Here is a 19,367-nt window from a genome sequence, read left to right on the forward strand (position 1 = left end):
CTGACCCTCTTCCCTCTCGTGCTCTCTATCTCTCATTCTCTCTCTCTCAAATAAATAAATAAAATCTTTAAAAAAAAAATCTTGAAACAAACTTTTAAGATTACCAGGGTTCACGGTTTTTTTTATTGATGATTATTCCTCAGTAGGGTCTATGAATTTTCAGAGATCCCAACTTCTTTTGCTTGATTCCCTTTATGACCAGCAAGATTGCTGACTGGATATAGAAGTTGTGTTTTTAGAAAGTCTAACAGGCCCATCATGGGTTAAAACCTATAGCCTTAATTAGTAGCTAGTAGTGGATATATATGGCTTCTTCTATGAAGAATAGAGAGCATCCATAAAAAATGGGCAAATTCTGTCCCATATTTAAAAAACTGCATTTATTATGTATAGGAGCACAGTAAAAAGCAATCTAGAAAGTTACCAAGGAATATAATGCACGATATAGTCAGGGACTACAAACATAGTAGCAGACTTTGTATTTTAACGTATTTCAAATGCTTTATGGGAGTTAAATTTTGGGGGCTCAGTCTTTCTAGAAGTACCCCTTTGCACTCTGGTATATTAGGTAAAAATATCTGTCACATTTCTTTTTTTAGTTATACATTATATTTTTAAATATATGTGCTATAAAGTGGGCTTTGAAATCCAAATTTGATCTAATGGTCATTCACATTATAGCTTTGCATGAAGCAGATGCACTTACTTCACTGGAAGTTTTCTGAAATATTTAGACCATGGGTAATCTGGAGGCAAGGATAAAATAATTGAATATCTAAATTTACTGAAAAGATTTTTGCTTATGTATAATTCTCTGTAAGTTGACTTGGAATAGCTTTCATATTTTATCCTTTTTTTTCTTTTTCTCTGGTAAAACCAGAAACAGGAGCTATATTAAGTAATTAAACTATTGGTAAATATTCCTAGTGAAACCCTAAATGCACCCAAGAGTTTCTACCTTAATCAGGGCAAAATAGCCTTTAGATGAAAGTTAGGCAGAATTGTTAGACCAGTTAATGGATTAGTTTCCTCTACTTTGTATCTCATTTTTGTGAGAGTGATATTCATTGTCAGTTGTAAAGTCCATACTTGCTTTTTTCCAAATGGGGAGATTTTTGTGTCATGGCCTAATACTTCTCTAATCTGCTACTTCTGTATTCTAATGAGTAGTTAGAAAGGCAAAAAATGAGTGAGGTCTGCTTCCTGTAAACTAGAAAGGCAAAAAATGAGTGAGGTCTGCTTCTCGAATTCTTCCTTGCTAGTCCCAATCATAACAATCATTTGCCTCCCAGAAGTGTGCAGTATCCTGGAGGGGAGTATACTGACTTGTGTGCCCACTGGGGCACCCTCAGCCAGTGACCTTGCACACTGCATGGGTGTACGTGTGGGGGCTATTCAAAGGTCTGCTTTGGGCCATCTATCCCTGATGATAAATGTCAGTATACCACCTGGCTGTCTGGAAAGATCCAGATAACCTCCTTGGTGATTTCAGGATTTATAATGGATCAGTTAGTTCCTTTTTTCCTTCGGTCCAGGAGTTCCATAGGCTACCTTCCCCAGCTCTTTGGTTTTTCTCTTGTTGTTTTGTGAAGGGAGAGTGTCCAAAGTTTCTGCAAACCTTGACTGGGATACAGAACTTTCACAGTATCTGTGGGCCAATAGCCCCCTCAGAGTAGAAGTTTTGCCTTTGTCCTGAGATCATTCAGACCTTCCAGGTATAGACAGGAAGATTCCCTGGCAATTAGGACCCTACATTATCATTATTTAACTCTTTAAAGAGAAGACTGAATGTCTAAAAGTTGTAGACGTCTGGGTAACCTATTCAGAAGTTTTTTATACTCTTCAAAGCTACAGTTAGAGAGGTTTAGTGTGAATTTCCTAACAGCCTGTGTCCTTAACGGTCGTAAAACTTCCTCCAAGAGTTGACACTTCCTAGTTAATAGCACATAAAGGGATAGTTGATTAAATGGAATCTTAGTACAGAGCATACTTCAGCTCCTGTTTGCATAGAATGATTTCTTAAAAGGTAGGTTACTTACAAGATTGGATATAATATGATTTTGTCCTTATCTTATATATTGGAATGCTTTTTAAAACAGACTTGATTTTTAGAGGAGTTTTAGATTTTAGAAAAATTGAGAAGATAAGAGTTCCCATATACCTCATATCCCCCCCCATGCACACAGTTTTTCCTGTCATTAACATCTTACAGTAGTATATTTGTTACAGTTAACAAATCAATTGATACATAATTGTTAACTAAAGTCTATATATATCCTATTCGGATTTCCTTAGTGTTTACTTAAAGTCCTTTTTTCTCTTGGTGGATCTCATCCAATATGCCACATTATATTCAGTTATCATGTCTCCTTAGGCTCCTCTTGGCTGTGAGTGCTTCTCAGACTTCCCTTATTTTTGATGTCCTTGGTAGTTGGGCAGATATTCATCAGGTATATTATAGATTGCTTCTCTTGGGATTTGTCTGATATTTTTGTCCAGTTTAGAGCAGAGCTATGGGATCCTATGGTAAGACTGTGCTTAGCAAGAAATTGCCAAACTGGGGGCACCTGGGTGGCTCAGTTGTTAAGCATCTGCCTTCAGCTCAGGTCGTGATGTTCCTGGGATTGAGCCCCACATCAGGCTCCCTGCTCTGCGGGGGGCCTGCTTCTCCCTCTTCCACTCCCCTCCTTGTGTTCCCTCTCTTGCTGTGTGTCTCTCTCTCTGTCAAATAAATAAATAAAATCTTAAAAAAAAAAAATTTGCCAAGCTGTCTTCCAAAGTGGCTGTACCAATTTGGATTCCCACCAACAGTGAATGAGAGTTACTGTTACTTCCTGTACTTGTCAGCATTTGGTATAGTCCGTTTTTTGGACTTCAGCCATTCTGATAGGTGTGCAGAAGTTGGGGTGTAATTTTTAAAGTTGGTCATTTTGTCTTATATTTTGTCTGACTATGGAAACATTAGCTTTCTCCTGATACTTCTCTTCAAATCAGCATTGAGAAGAATATATGTGCTTTTTTCCCATATGAATAACTGTTACAAATGTTTAAATAGTATTTCACTTCTTACATTAAAATACAATTACCTATTCTCTGTGCTTTCTTATTACTAATAGCTTATAAGTTGTATACTATAGGTGTTAAGCTACATTCCATTGATGTTAATGTCTCATGTTTATTGCTTTTGTTTAATTTGTTATTCTCATTTTCCATTCTTCAAAGTCATTTTGCTTTTGTGTTTGTGTTTCTTTGTTTATAAAGTTTTTTGTTTCTGTTACATTATGTAGTTTTGTACCAATGGCTAGAAGCAGATCGTCATGGCAAGAGCCAAGATACTGCAAATACGACTTCAGGTAAAAATAAAAATTAAGGTGTTAGAAATCATTATTTTAATTCACCCCAAGCCCATCATAACTGTTTTTTTTTTTCAGTTTTGCTTGGGCAAAAATAGGTATTATATTGTATTTCTGTTCTTTCATCTGCATCTTAATTTTTGTAAAGAACTCATTTGCTTCAAGCCTTGAAAAAATTATTCACTGGTCTTAAGCTCTCTTGGCAGATACATGCTATTTTCTTAGAAGGAAGGGCTGAATTGCAGCTTAAATTTAGTAGCAGTTTACTTGGCAGTATTACTTGGAATTAAGTTTATATGCATTTGTAGTGGGGAATATTAATATTTGCACAAATTTATAATCCTTGTTCATTTCAGTATAGTGTTTAAAAGGTGGATTTTAAGTAAAGAATGCTTATGTATCATTTCAATTGCCTGGGAACCCAAATTCTTAGACTGATTCATTTCTCCTGCTAAGTCCTCACAGTAAATTCTAAGTTAGAAGTTCATTTATAACATGGGTTCAAAATGAGAAGACTAGGTTGTTCCCCCCACTGCCCATCTCCAAAAGTCATCTTCAGGATTCTCTTCTTTGGCTGGTAATAGTAGTGATAACTGCATCCACTCATGTCTAAAGCCTTAACAGTTATCGGAATTTCTACATGGTTGGTTGTTCCCTTAATTTACTTCAAAATGGTATTTGCCAAGACAGCTATATATATATACAGCAATGACCTTTCCTATTGCCCCCCCTTTTTGGCAGTGTAGTAGCTTGTGGTGGTGGTGGTGGTTCTGTTTTTCTTTTCTTAGATATGTGTTTCTGTTTCATTGAGTGTTTTCATTTTTTTGTTTTTGTGAAATTTTTTCTCTCTGAAAAAGGTGGTTTTCCTTCTCTATCTTCTGGGTGATTCCATTGTGCTTCAGGAGGGTGTGGTGTTGTTCCTTAGTTAACAGAACAATTATATTGAAAATGACACTGTCATGGCTTTTCTGATTTATCCTCTGTCCCATTAATAACTTGATATATGAATGAAGATAATGTTACTATTTTAACCAGACTCAGGCAGGAATTAATTAAAAGGTAAGTGTTGCAAGGAGTTATATCTTGCATTATGTGCTGTTTCTTCTGCCCCCACAGTGTTTCACATTTTATTTACACTTATGATAAAAATAAACATTTCTGGTATATGTTGGTGGGTGAAGGAGAGGCATTCTTGGTTGCTGTATATTATCTGAGGATATCCTGTTCCTGTGTCAGTAGCAGAGTCAGCAGCATAGACCTTTAGAACCAAGAGGGAATTCTTGTTTTGTGTTTTCTGTGACTTAAAGTGAAGTGAAAAGTAGTCTTTTTTATTTTTTAAGATTTTATTCATTTGAGAGAGAGTGAGAGCAAGAGAGATCACAGAGGGCGAGGGAGAGGGAAAAGCAGACTTGTCCACCGCTGAGCAGAGAGCCGAATGCAGGGCTCTATCCCAGGACCCTGAGATCATGACCCGAGCTAAAGGCAGATGCTTAACCAACTGAGCCACCCAAGTTCCCCTAGTCATCGTCTTTTTTTTTTAATGAAGAAGTGAATAATCTAAAAATTCTTAGTGTTTGCATGAGAATCTAGTGTCAGCTTAAAGAATGTCATTTGCCCTTCCTGAAGTCAGGTATTCTGAATCCTGACTCTTCTTCAGGCACACTGACTCATGGACAGTTCCACATTTTTCCATTGACTTTGTAAACATACTCTATAGGCATGTTGCAGAAATTCATAAACCATCCTCAGGGATGCTTTTGACACTTTTTCTTCTAGAAGTGAAAGCTCTCTATTCTGTCTCTTAGAAGATAAATATATGGAGTAGAAAACTAGAGATGAAACATTTGCCTAGATAAGTAAGAGGAATCCAGAGGAAAACAATCATTAACCAGAGCTTGTTAGAAACAATACAGTTTCTGCAGCAAATCTATTTAATAAACTATGTGCCTTTATTCAGAAAAGCTTCTGTGTATTTTATATTGCGGTTTCCAACAAGATTTTAGAGTGTAACTTTTCCCTCCTTTTGTGATCTGTTAAGTTTTGCACTAAAAGGTGTTTTAGTATCCATCTTTTCATATTTTTACCAAAATGATGCCCAATTATGATTTATAAATTACTTGGTATTTTTACTTGTACAAATACTGGTAAGTAGCATTTATCTTTTGATATAATAGTTTGTGTTTTACACAAACTATTCTTCAGTCTCAACTTTTTGACATTGAGAATTTAAGAGCCATCCACATTAACATATTTTATGGAACTGAGGCATTTGGGGGGAACAGGTCTCATGGGAATTAATTTGGTCAAGAAGATAAAGAACTGAGCTGACAGCTATAACTGAAGTTTATTTATATATAATAATCGAAGTATAGCCTGCCTTTATTTTTCCTGAATTTTGACAGGTGATGAGTTTGGCTTGGAATAGCTTGTTTCTTTTCATAGGTTTAGTGTGTCTACTAGACACTCAGTAATGATGTTTCTAATTCTGTTAATTCTGTTACTTGTAAAAGCCTGGATGCAGTCACACTTGTCAAATTTCTGTGGCAGCTCCAGCAAAATTGCCTCCTTTGAGTGCAGCAGCGTTGTGTCTGTCCATGTACAAAATCTTAGGATCAGAAGTATGATTCAGGATGCTAAATTTGGGATGTTTTGTTAATAAATTAGATGTTTCCAGGTAGATTTTTTTATCACCACATATTGAAATGAGGACAATAATTAGGTTACAGCAAAGATTATTTGAGTAGATCTTGATTTTTAGTATAGTTGTCTGCCCAAGATGTTGAAATTCAGATTCTGAAGTTTTAAATGCATATTTTTTATTAACAGTTTCTTTTCAGTAACCTTTCATTAACAGTTCCATTGAGAATTTTACAACTCAGACTGTTAGAGGTAGAAATTGAATCAGATTTCAACATTTATCTGTCAGTATATCTAAAAAATAAAACTACATGCTTTTGAAACAATTCTAAATATCAACTAATTATTAATTATTTGTTATAGGTGAAAACTTTGACCAGAGTCCTTTGAGAAGAACATTCAAATCCAAAGTGTTGGCCCACTATCCTGAGAATATAGAATGGAACCCTTTTGATCAAGATGCAGTGAACATGGTATGTAGTTTTTTTTACTCTTTAGCCTTCTTTTTATTTCGTTAAGATGACAGTGTCTACGTTATTTCATTTGATGTTTTAAATAATTCTTTAAGGTAGATAATATTGTCCTCATAGACGTGGAAATGAAGCTCAGAGAAGTTAAGTTACTTTTCCTACAGTCCCCAGGGCAGATAAATGTAATTAACAGACCCTCAAAGCCAATTTTCTTTGTTTTTTATGTTTTTATTTAAATTCCAGTTAGTTAACATACAGTGTAATAGTAGTTTCAAGTGTACAGTATAGTGATTCAGTACTTACAGACATCACCCGGTGCTCATCACAAGTGCACTGCCCTCCTTAATCCCCATCACCTATTTCACCCACCTCCCCTCTGGTAACCATCAGTTGGCTCTCTGTAGTTAAGAGTCTGTTTCTTGGTTTGTCTCTCTCTTTTTTTCCCCTATGCTCGTTTATTTCTTAAATTCCACATATGAGTGAAATCATATGGTATTTGTCTTTCTCTCACTGACTGATTTCACTTAGCATAATACTATCTAGCTCCATCCATGTTGTTGCAGATGGCAAGATCTCATTCTTTTTTATGGCTGAGTAATAGTCCATTGTGTGTATATACCGCCTCTTCTTTATCCATTTGTCACTTGATGAACACATGGGCTGTTTCCATTATCTGGCTATTGTAGATAGTGCGGCTTTGAACATCCGGGTGCATGTGTTCCTCAAAGCCCATTTTCTTTTCCTACTGTTAAGCTGTGTTTGGGTTTGTATTAATTAATACATAGAAGCTTTGATAAAGAGTAGTATTTCTTTGCTTGGAGAGGATCCTGATAGAAGGAACACGATTACAGTTTTCATATTTCAAGGAATGTTGTATGATGGGCCTGTAATTTATTATACTCACAAAGTAAAGAGGAAAAGGAACTTGAATTCATCATTTAGACATTAGTAGGAATTTGTGTATAAGGAATTTGAATTAATGCAGTGAGTTACCAATGGTGGTTATAAGTCCCTTAAGAGATTCTTAGAAATAGTCATAGTTTTCAGATTATTTAAGGAGGGTCCCAGTAAGAAGCCTGGGTAATACTTTGGGATTCCATGAATGGAATTCTGTGATTATAAGAATCAGGGTACACCTAAGTGAGCAAATCAGATATCAGGCATAATAGGCACAGAAATAATTAACAGTGGACTGAGACACTGATAGATGTAGTTCTTTTTTAGAATTTTAAAGGTAGTAGAGCTTAAAAGATCCCATTATGAAATGATACTGTAATAAGGTAAGGAAATTAATATACAATAGATACCTGCCAGATATCTCATGTATGTTACTTTCACATATGCTGACATGTGCCCAGTGAGAGTTCTTATATTTTACAGAGATTACTAACCCAAAGTTATGCAGGGAGTCTCAGAAGTTAAATCCAGATCATTTTTACTCTCTAGCTCACTTTTTCCCCAACTACATGCTGCCTCCCTCCCCCAAAGAAAAATGATATAACTTAGTTTTGACCTGCACCAAAATGACGTGGGTCACATTGGATCTTTTGTGGTATTTCTGTATCACAGTAAATTCATTCCAGTCTGAGTTTTCTACAAAGAGGGAGTAGTGGTACTTTTTCTAAGTACAGATACCCAAGGCACTTGGCTCTCTGACTTTGATTCCTCACAGAACACAGTGTAGTTATTTCTCTAATTGGAGATGCCATTTTGCTGGACGTTAATACTGTGGGGCCTCGTCTTTGGTGAAGACAGCACCATAGATATTAAGTAGAACACAACTGTTTGTTATATTTATGACACTTGGAGGAACACAGGCAAGCTTCTGACTAAAATTGTCAACAAACAGCAATGACAAAAAATAATTTATCAGCTGCTGTGCCAGCAAATTAATAGAAAAGTATTAAAGAAAAGAGTGTCTAAATGAAGCAATGGAAACCTAGATAAGAATGTAAATAGATTACAACACTTGACTTCTTAAATTAGTAAGGTATTTCAAAGTATAAATTCAGCTGTGAGAAACTAGAATGGTTTTTACTACAGTATGAATCCATAGTCATTTGGAACAAAATGCCACACTTGGTGTGTTTTCTTTCTGTTAATCATTTGAATGCATTAATAGTGAGACATCCATGATAGCTTTAGCCTTGGTCTGTAAAGCATTCATCTTTAAAGCAGGGATCAGCTTCCTTAATCTTTGTTACTTTCTTTCCTCTTGCCTCTGGGATTATGTTATGTAAGCAACCAAAGTCTCCTATGAAGAATAAACACATAGGCTTGTGTTTGATGGTTAAGCACCACATAGCATTTTGGTTATTGCTGCAAATCTAAAAGGAATTGCTGGCTTTCCTTGAAAATCTCTGAAAAGCATCCCATTAAACTAGTCTGCATTTGGGTATAGATTTACTGCCCTTATTTCCCTCTGATTTATTAGTAAGTACATGTGTATGAAGCTATAATTTATTCCCACCTAGAGGTATAAAGCTTTCTTCTTGCCTTTAGCAAAATCCCACTCCCAGCGAGTCATCACCTTCTATAATATCAGTCATTTTTTAACAAGCAACAGTGGTGCTTTGAAGAAGGGTCATTAATCTCATACAGAAATTAAATACTCCAAAGCAATGAACTTTGTTAAATAAAAAAAAAAAAAATTCCATGAGTGCCATGCAAATGTAATAGAAAATAAATAATGACAGGTGAAATTGTTTCTGAATTAATTGCTTTTTATGTCTCTTTTGGTTACTGATTGAGAGATCTTCATGGAAAAAAAGGGGTAGGGGAAAGTATCATAAAACAAAACAATACAACAGTCATATACCCAGAACTGACACATTTCAACATTGACAAATTTGCTTCAGGTCAGTGCTTTTTCTCTTAAATGAAGCAAAGCATTGCAAATGGAGCCAAAGGTCCCCTGCCTCCTCCTCCCCCATTTCAGATCTCTTTGAGGTAATCTGCATTTTGGCATCCATGACTATTTATATAAGGTTCTGGTCAGCAGATCTTATCTTTAAGAATGTAGTGAACCTAGGGATTGTTAGGAAGAAAATATGATCAATACCTTTTTAAGCAGCTTATATGAAATATAAAGATTCTGTATTGTATATCTATTCTAAATGAAACATCTGATATATGATTAAATTTTAAGTAACTAAAAGTCATATAACTGTGGGACGCCTGGGTGGATCAGTCATTAAGCGTCTGCCTTCGGCTCAGGTCATGATCCCAGGGTCCTGGGATCGAGTCCCACCCCGCTTCTCCCTCTGCCTGCCTCTGTCTCTCTCTCTCTGATAAATAAATAAAATCTTAAAAAAAAAGTCATAACTGTTATAAAGCTTTTTATAATCTATAAAGCTCTAAGTTTACAATTTACTATTTACTTTGGTCACAAAAAAGGGTAGGGTGGAATGATGAGCAAAGAGCAAAGGTAAAGGGTTGACTGAAGAAAACCTATTCAGATGCCCATCTTGTACGATTTGAAGGAAAAAGAGCTATATATACTTTTTACGGACTCAGCAAGTTCTTGAATTTGAGATGGATAACCCTTAGTTAGATTAATAGGTTTGACATTAGAATGAAAGTAAGCCCTCATTTTCATCCAAGTTTAAGTTCTCATCTCACAGTAAAACCATAGGAATGGGGCTCTAATCCAGCCACTACCAGGGAAGCCCACTGGTTTTCTTAACTTTGGAGCTAGAATATTTCATGGGCATCTCAAACTTAACATGCCCAAAACTGAATTCACAGTCTTCCCACTAGCCTTGGTCAGTGAATGGTACAGCCATCCACGTAGTTGCCTAAGCCGAAAATCTGGCATTATCCTTGAAAGTTCTCACTTTCTTACCCTCTCCATGTGCAGTCAGTTATCTATCTACTTCTTTCTGTTTCTATACACCCAAACCTTAGTCCAAACCCCCAAACTCTCTTACCTGGACTTCTGCTCCTTTCCATTCTTCACACTAAAGCTTCTGCTTCTGCGGCCACTTCTCTTGGGAGGATTCTTCCACTTCTCCTTCCCCTGGTGAATTCTTACCCTTCAGGTTTCATTTTAAACACAATTTTTTCAGAGAAGCCATCTCTGACCACCCTTCCAACATTCAGTCAGGTCCCATCAGGTTCTCTTAGGACCTTTTAGCACCTTGTACCTTTTTGTAGCACCTATCACAGTTGGAATTAAATGATTATGTAGCTAGTTATCAGCTCTGTGTCTCCTGCTGTAATGTAAGCACCGTGAAGACAGGTACAACTCTCGCTTATTCATTGCTGTATCCCTAGTTTTACACACAGTAGAGGCTGAAGTCATTGAATAAATAAAGGAATGTTTGCTTACTTACAATACTTCCCTTTCCTGTCTTTGTCTAGTCAGGTATTACCTCCCCTGCAAAGTCATCTTAAGCAGAAGTAGTTAGGTGCTCTCTCTTCTCTATTTCTATAATGTCTTGAACATACTCCGCAGCAGCACTGATCGCATTATTTTATAGCCATTAGTTTGTCTTTTTTACCAGACTGTGAACTCCCTGAAGAGATTATTTTTGTATTTGTCTTTCGAATTACCAAGATCTAATGTAATATATGACATAAAGTAAATATTTATTAAAGGAAAAAGGAGGGAGAGAGGGAATGAAGGTAGGAGAAAGGAGGGGCAAATAGACCAACTCTGAATAATTTATCTTTTATTTGTATAATAAGAGAAGGCATGGAAGTCACTGAACTATAGAAGATGGAAAAAGGAATTGTTAAAATTCTAGCCAAACCACCTGAAATAGTCCAGAGGGATAATAAGGACATGTAGTTGCTCAAGGAGGGGGGTACACAGCACTGTGAGCTTACTTTGGCTAAAGTAATCTGATTACCAGTAGCAATCTGGTAAACAGTGACAGCCCTAAATGTTTAGTTGTTTTAGTGTGGGAGAGTGGGTTGGAGAGGGGCTGTTGTCAGTAAAAGTCAGTATTAGGGATAACGAGATTGTTGAATGCCCTAATGAACAAATCTTGTTTTATGTCTCAGATTTTCTGAAAAATAAACCTGACAATTCATCATACAAGAACTCTCACTTTTAAAAATGAAAAGGCAGTAGCATTTTCCAAGTCATGGTTCCCAGATTAGAAATGTAATTCTTACTTTTTTTGATTCGTAAGAAGAGAATTTAAGAATTCTTAACATCTGTTATCTGTAGCATAGAAAGTCATTCTTTACTTTGAGCACAACTTTTGGCAAGCTTTTCCTGTAAATGTTTGAATGCATGCTCAAGAAAGCTACAAAACCTTAAGGGAATATTTGGCAGCTGTGCAAAAACAGTTGGAGCTGTAATCTTGTGGTTTATGATGTCAGGAAAGCCTATCAATTAAATCTTTATTTTGACTTTGGAGGTCACTACGTTTCTGTATTACCTACTACATGTAAAAAGAGAACTATAGACTTAATCAGGAGAGGAGCTAATCTGGTCCTGTACCCCTAGCTGTTGTTTTGTTTGTTTTCTTGTTCATTTGTTTGTTTATTCATTCAACAAATACATATATGGTATGCACTATCCCAAATAAATTTGAGCATAACCTGGAGTAAGAGGGATTCAAATCTTCCTTCCTACAATCTTTATTAACTGTAGTAGATGTGTCAGATGAGTTTTTATTCATAAATCAGCAGAGGATCTCCTCTTGTTGTTAAAGAAAGCAGTTTTAATGTGAAGACATAACTATGAAAAGGTCCTGCCATGGCCTTTCCTTACACAACTATTCCCAAGATGAGTAATAAACAAATTTTCCTCTAACAAAGTCAGGTATTTATGTGTGTTTACCTAACTCTGTGTCTTCTTCTACCCAAATATACGTAGTAATTTAATTCTTTTCAACATATATAAAAATAATTATGTAAAGCTACCTTCGTAATTTCTAGGTCTCATATTCAGTGATATGAAATATAAAGACATTTTCACTGACCTAATAATACTAAACTGCATGGTTTTTGCTTTTTGCTTTTTATATTTATTATCAGTCACCTTTTATGGCCTCAAATAGTATATTGTTGTGTGTGTGGTACTCTTACACGTTTATAGTCATAGAAATATAGCACCAGTCCTTGAGTCACTTACAGTCTAGAGATCCAAACAAAATAGAGAAACTAGAAGTGTGTGTCAGTATACAATGTACATTTGTATACAGCAGTCCAAGACTTTAATTTCTTTCCCATATACTAAAGACTTTCTAGAGAAAAAGTGACATTTTAATGGCGTTTATAGGATGAAAACAGTATTTTTTATGGAATGATAAAGGAAGGTTCTTTAAGATAGTATTTATGTGGAAACTTAAAGAAAATGAGGGAGTGTTTCCATTATTCATTGCTGTATAACAAACCACCCCAGTACTATTTAAGTGGCTTAAAACATGGGTTATGGGTTAGCAATTTTTTTTTCATAAAAGGCCAGATAGTAAATAGTTGAGGCATTGTAGGCCATACAGTTTCTGTCAGTTACTCATCTCTGCTGTTGTAGTGCAAAAGTAGACACAGACAATGCTTAAATGGATGAGCACTATTGTGTTCCAATAAAATTTTATTTACCGAAACAGGTGGCTGATTGGATTTGACCTAAGGACTAAAGTTTGTTGACTCTTGATTTAAAACAACAAAACTGTTACTTTGCTTACAAATCTGCAATTTGGGTAGGGTTTAGCAAGCACCCTCTGCTCTACTGGGTGTCAGTTAGAACCTTCTTCTGAAGGTTCACTCACAGATACATCTCCAGGGCTAGGAACATCGCCAGGGAATCCTCTATCTCTGTATGATCTCTCCATATGGTCTCTAGCATGGTAGCTTCAGGTTAGTCACATTTCTTATATGTTGGCTCAGAGCTCCTAGTGTATGTGACCAGAGAGAGAGATGGAAGTTGTACTGCATTTTTAGCCCGAAAATGTTACTTGTTACCTTCATTACATTTTACTTGACTAGGCCAGGAGTGGGCAAACCAGCCCTTAGGCCAAATCCAACTGGCTACCTATTTATAAATAAAGTTCTATTGGAACAAAGTCATGCCCGTTCCTTTATGTGTTGTCAGTGGCTGCTTTTACACTACAATGGTAGTGCTGAGTAGCTGTGACTAAGATTTTAAGGCCTGCAGAGCCTAAAATATTTATTATCTGGCTTTTTTACAGAACTAAGTTTTCAGGTCCTTGCTGTAGGCACTCTCAGTGAGCCATCCATGGTCTTGATGAGAGCGTGGCTATTGTGGACATTGCTGCTATAAACATTGGGGTGCAGGCGCCCCTTCGGATTACTACATTTGTATCTTTGGGGTAAATACCCAGTAGTGCAATTGCTGGGTCGTAGGGTAGCTCTATTTTCAACTTTCTGAGGAGTCTCCATACTGTTTTCCAGAGTGGCTACACCAGCTTTCATCCCCACCAACAGTGTAGGATAACCTCCCCCCATCTTCCATTCTGTTCCCCACCCACAGAAAACATGTGTCACTTCCTCAGACCCTCATGTTCTGTCTTGTGGGCTTTTGCACATGTATCCTCTCTGCCTTCTCTTCATCTCACTAACAGCTATACTCATCTTCAGGTTTCCACTTAGACTTTATTTTTTTCCGGTAGCTCCTTCTTTTCTAATTTATGTCCTCCTGCTGTGTTTTTTCCATGGCAGTCTGTATTTACCCTTTCATAGCACTTCCCATACTTTATTTATAGTTTATGATTTTTTAGTCATCTGCCGTCCTTACTGGACTGGAAGCTCCATAGGAGCAGGAACATGTCTGTCTGTCTTTCTCACCTGTGTCACCATCATAAGGCCTGGCTCATAAAGATACTTAATAAAATGTTGACAGTTTGAATGAAGGCCATGTAACTTTCAAGGTGAATTGCATTTTCTTAGTAACGTGGGGAGAACTTCTAAATTTCACATCAGATTGATTGTTAAGTCTGAAAAAGAAAAATGTAATAACTGTGGTAAAATTATTTCTATGCAGAAAGCATATTGCAGTACAAAAATAGTAATACATAAAAATTAATAATGATCATTATGTTAGGATAGTTAAATTACAAGTTTTTTTCCTTAGTATATTTCAAATTTTCTGTAATTTGTTTTCTTAAAATGTTTTAAAGAATGAATTCAAATTGCATCTTGAGAATCTTAAAGATAGTATCTTCAACTCCTCAGGTAATTTTGTTCCCAAGTCTGACTCAATCCTGGGTAGTTACCAAGACCTAAAGCATAATATCTACTGGAGTGAATCTAAAATGTCTTTGTTTCTACTCTTCTGCTTCAGTAAATCAAAAAATCATTCCATTTTAAAGTTTCTGTTTCTAAGATCAAGTATCATATTGTTCAAAATAGTGAAAATGATACTATTGTTTTTATTTTTTTTTCAATTTATCAAATGGGCCTTCACCTACTTCCCTATTCCTCTGAAACATTACCATCATTGCTCCAAAAATGGTACTTAAATATTAAGTATTTGTAAAGTGTCTTTGACTGTTTTGCCTTCAAGTCATTGATTAGCAAATGTAGATAAAATGAGGCTCAGAGAAGTCACATGCGGCGCTGAAGGTCAGAGGCTTGGATAAGAGGTTTGCTGGGAACAAGTCAAAGATCTTTCCATTCTTAGTCTTAGTCAACCCTTCTGCATGTGATACACAGTAAAGATGGTTCTCCTTGTCTATATATATTTTAAAAATAATTTTATCTGTGTGTCAGTGAGGAACTTACAGTGTATTTCTAACTTAAGGCTGCTGCTAATAATATTAAATATGCTTAAAACCTGTGTCCTTTGGAGTCCTGTTGTGTTAACAACAACAGACATTCTCTCTGGTTTGAAGTTACTTGTGTACTGCATTCTGATACTTTTTCCCCCTTGCTCCACAGCTGTGCATGCCTAAAGGACTATCTTTCAGAACTCAAACTGACAATAAAGACCCTCAGTTCCACTCATTTATAATTACCCGGGAAGATGGTTCTCGTACCTATGGTTTTGTTCTCACTTTTTATGAAGAAGTTACAAGTAAGCAGATCTGCACAGCCATGCAGACGCTCTACCAGATGCACAACGCCGAGCACTACAGCGGCGTGTATGCTTCGTCTTCCTGCAGCATGGATTCGCTGGCAAGCAGTGTTGACGAGGGAGATACAACTTCCCTTTTGAAACTCCAGCGATACAACTCCTATGACATCAGCAGAGACACGCTGTATGTTTCAAAAAGTATATGTTTGATCACACCGCTGCCTTTCATGCAGGCCTGCAAGAAATTCCTTATCCAGCTTTACAAGGCAGTTACCTCACAGCAGCCGCCGCCCTTGCCGCTTGAGAGCTACATCCATAACATTCTCTACGAGGTACCCCTTCCACCTCCAGGGAGGTCACTGAAATTTTATGGTGTTTATGAACCCGTCATCTGCCAGAGACCTGGGCCCAGTGAACTCCCCCTCTCCGATTACCCTCTTCGAGAGGCCTTCGAGCTTCTGGGATTGGAGAACCTGGTGCAGGTGTTTACCTGTGTTCTTTTAGAGATGCAGATCCTTCTCTACTCACAAGGTAGGTCTTCCCTGGATTTTAAGTCTCCCTCAAAAAAGTTCTTAGGAATCCCAACGACTACATTTCCATGGGGAATATTACCAGAACCAAATAATTAATGGTCAGAAGTCTTCTGTTTTGTGTAAAAGGAGCACCTGTTTAAGGTGGGACCAGAGGCTAAGATATTACTTCTCTTTGAGGTGTCGGTGGCTGTGGAGAAAAACAGGAAAGCGTACAAAAGCCTTAATCTGGCTGACTTGAGTGTATTTATTTTTTAATGGAAATGGCCCTTTTTTCCAGATAGTACCTGATCATCATAAAAAAAACACATTTCAGGGCGCCTGGGTGGCTCATTTGTTAAGCATCTGCCTTCGGCTCAGGTCATGATCCCAGGGTCCTGGGATCGAGCCCCACATCGGGCTCCTTGTTCTGCGGGGAGCCCGCTTCTCCCTCTCCCACTCCACCTGCTTGTGCTCTCTCACTGTCTCTCCTCCTTCTCTCTCAACTAAATAAATAAAATATTTTAAAAAAAAGAAACACATTTCTTTTCATAATGGAAGTGAGAGAATGATGTTAGTACCAAGAACATGTAGCTGTCTCATTCTTTGCAGATGAGAAAGGTTCACATCAAAACTCAGTTGACATTGGAAAGGCATAAATGAAACTGTTGACTCTGAAGCTTCCTAAGGCAATCAACTTTGGATCTTTGCCTGTGGGAGATTTCACTAGATGTGACTCTCTTGGGTCTAACAGCTCTACTGGAGTTATGTGGAGTGTTTTTGTTTTATTTTGCTTTTATTCCCAAAAGGAAGTTACCTTTATGATGTTTTTTATTCAGCGTTCTCCCAGCACATACTTAAGAAACTTAACAAAATTTGAGTTTTATTTTAGGAGTGCATTTATGATGGCTAATTTTGAGCTTAAACTTAGGGTACTGGTTCCGATCTGAACATGATTTTGTAGAGGAAATAGAGATGCTCTGTCTTAATGGATAGTGAGTTGAAAGAAAACATAAAATGGTTGCTGCATATTGATTGGTTCTTTGAAAAATGTGGCACAAATATTTGGGTTAGCTTTTTGCTGACTTGTATTTAGGCTAGCAGAATTGTAGTGCAATCTCCTGACTGCTGCCGTCAAGCTTATTTTACCACTTTCCTTTTTTTCTTTTCTATTTTAAATTATAAGTGAGGCTGAGCCAAGTAGGCTATATTTGTACTTCCCCATCTTGTGTGTATGTTGACACTATTTGTGTGTTGACAGCCCTTCACGAGGTTGTATTTTCTTCAGTTTATCTTACATAATGTTCTTTGATAATGTGTTCTGATGCCTCTGTTTTTATTGTCAGGAAGTTCTCTAATGACCAACTGAAATTCTTTCCTTTCCTCTTGCTCTCACTTTCTTAGGTCTTAGCATTACCTGCAGATCACTTGTTTGTATCTAAAACATGTAGCTTTAAGTAATTCTCTCTTCCTTTCTATTTCCTCCTTTCTTGCTTTTCTCCCTGAAGCCAGGGTAGGGGTTAGAGTTGCTGGAAGGGGACAGGGCTTGTAACTAGATACCCTCAGGTGTATTAACCTATGAGAAAAAATAATTTCAGTCCTAGATTTACAAGGGATCTTCAAGGTCGTTTAGTTCAGTTTTGGTTCTGCATAGAGAAGCAGTTTGGACCAGAAAGAATATTGGTTTTTGAAGTCCTAACAATCCTAGGTTCAAATATCTGCTCTGTCCCGTACTAACTGTAAGCATAGACAAGTTATGTAATCTTCCTCAGTGTCAGTTAATTCATCTTTATGGAGATAACAGGGTTTTTTCCCTCTCTCTCACTGATGTATTGTGAAGGTTAACTAAGAAAACCTGTACAGGACACTTGGGGCATAACTGGCACTAAATGATAGCCGATATTATTGTAATTATTACTAGTTTTATTAGTCCTATACAATCCTCTATAAATTATGTATATTTTAAGTTGCATGGGTCCAACATATTACTGCATTTAAAGTATAGCTTTGTTAAATTAAATAGTCAAGGCATTTGTTTTCAGGGTTGAGGGCCTAATAAATGTTCTCTTATACTGAATGTTAGGGCTTTTTTTTTTTCTTAGCCAAAAAACCCTTTCATTATCACACTTTCTCTTTTAAAAAAAGCACTGTATGTCTCACCGCGTGTGGTCTGTCCCGAGCTCTCATCTTTCTGCTGTTTGATTAGCTTATCCCCCCTGGTTCATGGAAGCTGTTGAAAAGTTATAGTTGATTAATATCCGCCAATTTAATTCAGTTTCAAATGAAGAAGCATGAGTATTTATGAGCATGTTTTTGTACTAAATGAGGTGTTTTTTATTGGTTTTGTGGGGGTTTTTTTGAAATTTGGTTTTATACAGGGAACAATAGATGAATCCTGAGATTATAGGTGTCTGTCTCTCTCTCCCTCTCCCCAACCCACACACATTTTAAGTGTCCTACCAAAGAAAGTCTCATATGGTAAATTTATAAGCATTCACTGAAATCACTCTGTGTTAGGAATTGTACTATAAAAATGCCGTGTATGTTGTTTTGGGGATTCTTCTCTCTTCAATAGTGAATTACTGCTCTTATCCATGTTTTATGAAAGGGAAGTTGAGGCTCAGGGAAGCTTAGTAACCTTCCTGAGATCACACAGCTATTAGGTAATGGTGTAGAGCTAAGAATGGGGCTTGGATCTTTCTTTCTCCAGAGCATTTAACCACCATGTTAACTGTATTGAGCACGGCACTTAACCTTTCCTTATCTGTCTCAATATTTATTTTTAAATTATTAACTCACCCTGCCAATCTGTTATAAAGGGATCATGCTAAATAACCGTAGAGTATGAAATGAAAGCTCTGTGTAAATGAAGATTTTAATTTTGACAATGTCTCTCCCATTAGAGAAAGAGATTTCATTTAAATGAATGAAATAAGAGTTATTATGTTGATTTGTACTCTGGTGCCCTCCTTCATTCTTCCCTGTTAAGGGGGTTTTAATAACATCTAATACTCCAATTCTTACTAAGAAAGCCATGCCATAAGATTTAAAACATTGTAAGTGCTAAACAATTACTGTGAAAACCCAAAGTGAATCAAAGTAGATGGATTTTAGTGATGAAAATTGTCCTTCTAGACTGATTTGAAATTCTGGTCCATAGCCCATTTAAACAGATTCAATCTGCTATTTAGAGAGTGTGTATATCACACTCACTTTGTGGTGGTTAACTAGCTAGAAATTTTAAGTAGAGAATGCACCCAGGAGTTAGAGGCTCTTTTCCAGGACCCCAAATCAGAAAAGATCACTTTCTTTTGTACCCTGGAAATACCTGCAACAGGACAGGGGAAGTTTGGATACGATCCTCTTTTCAAATGAACAGTGGTGAAATAAAAGATGGGTGAACTTAACA

At 36.8% G+C, this 19,367-nt stretch overlaps 1 protein-coding gene across 2 annotated transcripts in view; it reads left to right on the plus strand.

The window, feature by feature from the left end:
* The window catches only part of DENND5B (DENN domain containing 5B), a 182,814-nt gene that overhangs the window by 72,311 nt on the left and 91,136 nt on the right, over nt 1–19,367 (plus strand). Inside the window, exons 2-4 of one of the 2 annotated variants that reach the window (XM_025879559.2) lie at nt 3,288–3,353; nt 6,354–6,463; nt 15,314–15,980. In XM_025879559.2, the coding sequence (XP_025735344.1) occupies nt 3,288–3,353; nt 6,354–6,463; nt 15,314–15,980 (843 nt within the window). The remainder of the gene's footprint in view (nt 1–3,287; nt 3,354–6,353; nt 6,464–15,313; nt 15,981–19,367) is intronic. The other variant, XM_025879560.2, reaches the window with a different exon arrangement.

The sequence above is a fragment of the Callorhinus ursinus genome, unplaced genomic scaffold (assembly GCF_003265705.2).
Source record: "Callorhinus ursinus isolate GAN/ISIS: 27379988/994484 unplaced genomic scaffold, GSC_fseal_2.0 scaffold27, whole genome shotgun sequence".
NCBI classification, from domain to species: domain Eukaryota; kingdom Metazoa; phylum Chordata; class Mammalia; order Carnivora; family Otariidae; genus Callorhinus; species Callorhinus ursinus.